Below are 5,000 nucleotides of genomic sequence, written 5' to 3'. Positions count from 1 at the left end.
TACACAACGACACGTCATACTTTTATCCCTTTATAGTTACATTTAATGTTCAGGACACAAATTAATTCCTGTTCTCACTTACATTACAGCAGCTAGGAACACTCTCTCCCTCACCATCCCTCTCTCTATTCCCTCTCTCTCTATTCTCTCTCTCTCTATTCCCTCTCTCTCTCTATTCTCTCTCTCTATTCCCTCTCTCTATTCCCTCTCTCTTCTCTCTCGCTCTCTATTCCCTCTCGCTCTCTATTCCCTCTCGCTCTCTATTCTCTCTTTATTCTCTCTCTCTTTATTCTTTCTCTCTCTATTCTTTCTCTCTCCATTCTCTCTCTGTCCTGAAGATGTGGGAAACTGAAAGTTACAGCGTTACCTCTGACTGTTACACAGCGCTGACACTGGAGACTCCTTCCTTACACGTTACATAAATGTCTCCTTACACTAAACTTCACCATAGTGATGATTTTTTAATGTTTATGTGGAGCGTGCGCTGTACACCTGCCTGTGAACGAGCCGTTACCATAGAAACGACAAGGTATTAGAACGTTTCGCGTTATTTGAAAGCAACAACGGGAGTGTGTCACTTTCACACCGTCAGTAAGAGAAAACCTGAACTGAATGTTCAGGTGGAGCGGAGGTTGTTTCCTAGACCACACCCGGGTTTGAAAACAGTTTTCACACTCGACCGAACCCTGGATCTGGGTCTGGAAAGAAGCTCCAGAGTTAAAGCTTCGAGTGATCAGACAGGTTACGGGTGTGATTAGATATGAGCGCAGACCTGGGGAGGAGAAATAAAGTGAGCATTTAGACAAGTGTGTGTGTGTGTGTGTGTGTGTGTGTGTGTGTGTGTGTGTGCACTCTCTCTCTCACCCACAGACTTCCAGCAGAGCTACCTTCATGAAGTCATTTTTCCACTGGTGCCTAAGTGATTAAGATGGTGGGAGGAAACCCCCCCCCAAAAGTAAACAAGCATGGAAAACATTCACACACACACACACACACACACACACACACACACACACACACACACACACACACACACACACACACACACACAGGCTCTAATGGCTCACTATTTTCTACCCTCAGGATCCCAGTGGAAATTTACCACGAGCCGCTTGGGAGCGTTAACAGACTGATGTTTCTTTCCACAACTGAGTGATGAACACTGCCATCTCTCTCTCTCTCTCTCTCTCTCTCTCACACACACACACACACTCACACACACACGCGCACACGCGCACACACGCGCTCTCTCCACCCTAAGTGCCGGTATGTATGAGCCAATGCTAAAGTAACACTAAACCCCCCCCTAAGCAGTGACTGACCAAATCACAGCTTTAACGGTCACTGGGATCTCCAACAAACTTCCACAACATGCAGGATGTGTCACTACAGTGTGTGTGTGTGTGTGTGTGTGTGTGTGTCACTACAGTGTGTGTGTGTGTGTGTGTGTGTCACTACAGTGTGTGTGTGTGTGTGTGTCACTACAGTGTGTGTGTGTGTGTCACTACAGTGTGTGTGTGTGTGTGTGTGTGTGTCACTACAGTGTGTGTGTGTGTGTGTCAATACAGTGTGTGTGTGTGTCACTACAGTGTGTGTGTGTGTGTGTGTGTGTGTCACTACAGTGTGTGTGTGTGTGTCAATACAGTGTGTGTGTGTCACTACAGTGTGTGTGTGTGTGTGTGTGTGTCACTACAGTGTGTGTGTGTGTCACTACAGTGTGTGTGTGTGTGTCACTACAGTGTGTGTGTGTGTGTGTGTGTGTGTGTGTCACTACAGTGTGTGTGTGTGTGTCAATACAGTGTGTGTGTGTGTGTGTGTGTGTGTCACTACAGTGTGTGTGTGTGTGTGTGTCAATACAGTGTGTGTGTGTCACTACAGTGTGTGTGTGTGTGTGTGTGTGTCACTACAGTGTGTGTGTGTGTGTGTGTGTGTGTCACTACAGTGTGTGTGTGTGTGTGTCAATACAGTGTGTGTGTGTCACTACAGTGTGTGTGTGTGTGTGTGTCACTACAGTGTGTGTGTGTGTGTCAATACAGTGTGTGTGTGTGTGTGTGTGTGTGTCACTAGTGTGTGTGTGTGTGTGTGTGTGTCACTACAGTGTGTGTGTGTGTGTCAATACAGTGTGTGTGTGTGTGTCAATACAGTGTGTGTGTGTGTCACTACAGTGTGTGTGTGTGTGTGTGTGTCACTACAGTGTGTGTGTGTGTGTGTCAATACAGTGTGTGTGTGTCACTACAGTGTGTGTGTGTGTGTGTGTGTGTGTCACTACAGTGTGTGTGTGTGTGTGTCAATACAGTGTGTGTGTGTGTGTGTCAATACAGTGTGTGTGTGTGTCACTACAGTGTGTGTGTGTGTGTGTGTGTCACTACAGTGTGTGTGTGTGTGTGTGTGTGTGTGTGTCAATACAGTGTGTGTGTGTGTGTGTCAATACAGTGTGTGTGTGTGTCACTACAGTGTGTGTGTGTGTGTGAGCGTGTGCGTGCATGAGTGTGTGTCTGTGTGTGCAGCATGTATGCGTGCGCGTTTGCGTGTGCGTTTTCGTGCGTGCGTATGCGTGCTTGCGTGCGTGTGTGTGCGCTGGTTACCTGAATCTGCTTGAGCACTTTAGGAACGGGTTTACAGTTGAGTTTCTGGCAGGCCTGTTTGTAGGCATTCAGGATCTCCTCAACTGTCACATTCTGAGCTGCAGAGAGATGAGAGCAAAAACACACTCAGGGTCAAAGGTCATTATGACACAAACACAAGGAAAAGTCAGCCTTCAGCAGGTACGAGAGTCAACGAGCTACCAGCAACGCTATTCATCTGATAACATGCGCGGGTTCGTCTTCTACAACAGTATGGAGGTCAAACACGTACTCACTGAACCTAACTGCAGAGAGAGAGAGAGAGACAGAGAGACAGAGAGAGAGAGACACACACACAGAGAGAGAGACACACAGAGAGAGAGACACACAGAGAGACACACACAGAGAGACACACACAGAGAGACACACACAGAGAGAGAGGGAGACAGACAGACAGAGAAAGCGAGAGAAAGAGAGCGAGAAAGAGAGCGAGAAAGAGAGCGAGAAAGAGAGCGAGAATGAGAGCGAGAAAGAGAGCGAGAAAGAGAGCGAGAAAGAGAGCGAGAATGAGAGCGAGAAAGAGAGCGAGAGCGGTGAACCACAAAAAAGAAAACAACAGTAGAGTGAGTGTTCTGATGAATCAGCTGTGTAAAAACAAAACTCCTGCAGAAGTGTTCCTCTTCGCCGGTCATGTGCTGCACATCTGACATCACACACTTTCACCTTCCTCCCTCAACACGCCGCGGCCCCTCACCGTACTGACTCCTACACGTTTGTTTACATTCACGCTGCTGCTGAGTTCTGGACTGTGATTGGCAGTACTGACAGTAGCGCAGGTTTATATCAACGCTCTCGCTCTGATACCTTATGGTTTCTATAGTAACGGCTCGTTCACAGGGGCGTGTACAGCGCACGCACCACTGATAATACACAGATTCAAAACATGTACAACACTGATACAGTAAGGAGAAGTTTATTTAACATTTAGGGAAACGGTTCTGGTTCAGGAGTGCTGTTATAGGAAATAAATCACACACACACACACACACACACACACACACACACACATATATATATATATATACACACACACACACAGACACACACACACACACAGGATCAGCACTGATGTTAATGTAAGTAAAGTGATTGGATGCAGCCAGAGGTCTAATCACAGTCTAATCACCTCACAGCTATAAATATAAAGGAATAAACTGCTTCAGAACATCTTTCCAAACAAAGTCATTTTCGAAATGATTTTTCAGTAAAAGGACTGATGCAGCTTTCTGTTAAACTTTATAATAAATAAATATTATATTCCTCAAGTGTAAGAAAAGAAAAGAAGAAAAACACAGTGATCAGGTTCTTCTGCAGGTCGTCAAGTATTCTCTGAACAGAGCGATCCTGTGTGACGCACTACCACACAGAACACGCCGTCTTCACACCGTTCAACAGGACGTCCTCCATCGAACCCCAGCACAGAGGGAGAGAACGGAGGGACGGGGGGAGAGAGAGAACGGAGGGACGGGGGGAGAGAGAGAACGGAGGGACGGAGGGGAGAGAGAGAACGGAAGGACGGGGGGAGAGAGAGAACGGAGGGACGGGGGGAAAGAGAGAACGGAGGGGAGAGAGAGAACGGAGGGACAGAGGGGAGAGAGAGAACGGAGGGACGGAGGGGAGAGAGAGAACGGAGGGACGGGGGGAGAGAGAGAACGGAGGGACGGGGGAGAGAGAGAACGGAGGGACGGAGGGGAGAGAGAGAACGGAGGGACGGAGGGGAGAGAGAGAAAGGAGGGACGGAGGGGAGAGAGAGAAAGGAGGGACGGGGGAGAGAGAGAACGGAGGGACGGGGGGAGAGAGAGAACGGAGGGGAGCGAGAGAACGGAGGGACGGGGGGAGAGAGAGAACGGAGGGACGGAGGGGAGAGAGAGAACGGAGGGACGGAGGGGAGAGAGAGAACGGAGGGACGGAGGGGAGAGAGAGAACGGAGGGACGGAGGGGAGAGAGAGAACGGAGGGACGGGGGGAGAGAGAGAACGGAGGGACGGAGGGGAGAGAGAGAAAGGAGGGACGGAGGGGAGAGAGAGAAAGGAGGGACGGGGGAGAGAGAGAACGGAGGGACGGGGGGAGAGAGAGAACGGAGGGGAGCGAGAGAACGGAGGGACGGGGGGAGAGAGAGAACGGAGGGACGGAGGGGAGAGAGAGAACGGAGGGACGGAGGGGAGAGAGAGAACGGAGGGACGGGGGGAGAGAGAGAACGGAGGGACGGGGGGAGAGAGAGAACGGAGGGACGGGGGGGAGAGAGAGAACGGAGGGACGGAGGGGAGAGAGAGAACGGAGGGACGGAGGGGAGAGAGAGAACGGAGGGACGGAGGGGAGAGAGAGAAAGGAGGGACGGGGGAGAGAGAGAACGGAGGGACGGGGGGAGAGAGAGAAC

The 5,000-nt window shown here is 50.0% G+C and overlaps 1 protein-coding gene across 4 annotated transcripts in view; it reads right to left on the bottom strand.

Moving 5' to 3' along the window:
* Window positions 1–5,000, bottom strand: part of ppp1r37 (protein phosphatase 1, regulatory subunit 37) — a 36,390-nt gene that overhangs the window by 18,123 nt on the left and 13,267 nt on the right. For all 4 annotated transcript variants that reach the window (XM_053622378.1, XM_053622379.1, XM_053622381.1 and 1 more), the window contains exon 2: window positions 2,586–2,683. In XM_053622378.1, coding sequence (XP_053478353.1) covers window positions 2,586–2,683 — 98 coding nt within the window. The remainder of the gene's footprint in view (window positions 1–2,585; window positions 2,684–5,000) is intronic.

This window comes from Ictalurus furcatus, chromosome 4 (genome assembly GCF_023375685.1).
Source record: "Ictalurus furcatus strain D&B chromosome 4, Billie_1.0, whole genome shotgun sequence".
Classification (NCBI taxonomy): Eukaryota; Metazoa; Chordata; class Actinopteri; order Siluriformes; family Ictaluridae; genus Ictalurus; species Ictalurus furcatus.
The sequence above is the reverse complement of the archived record's forward strand: the minus strand, read 5'-3'. Positions and strand labels throughout refer to the sequence as shown.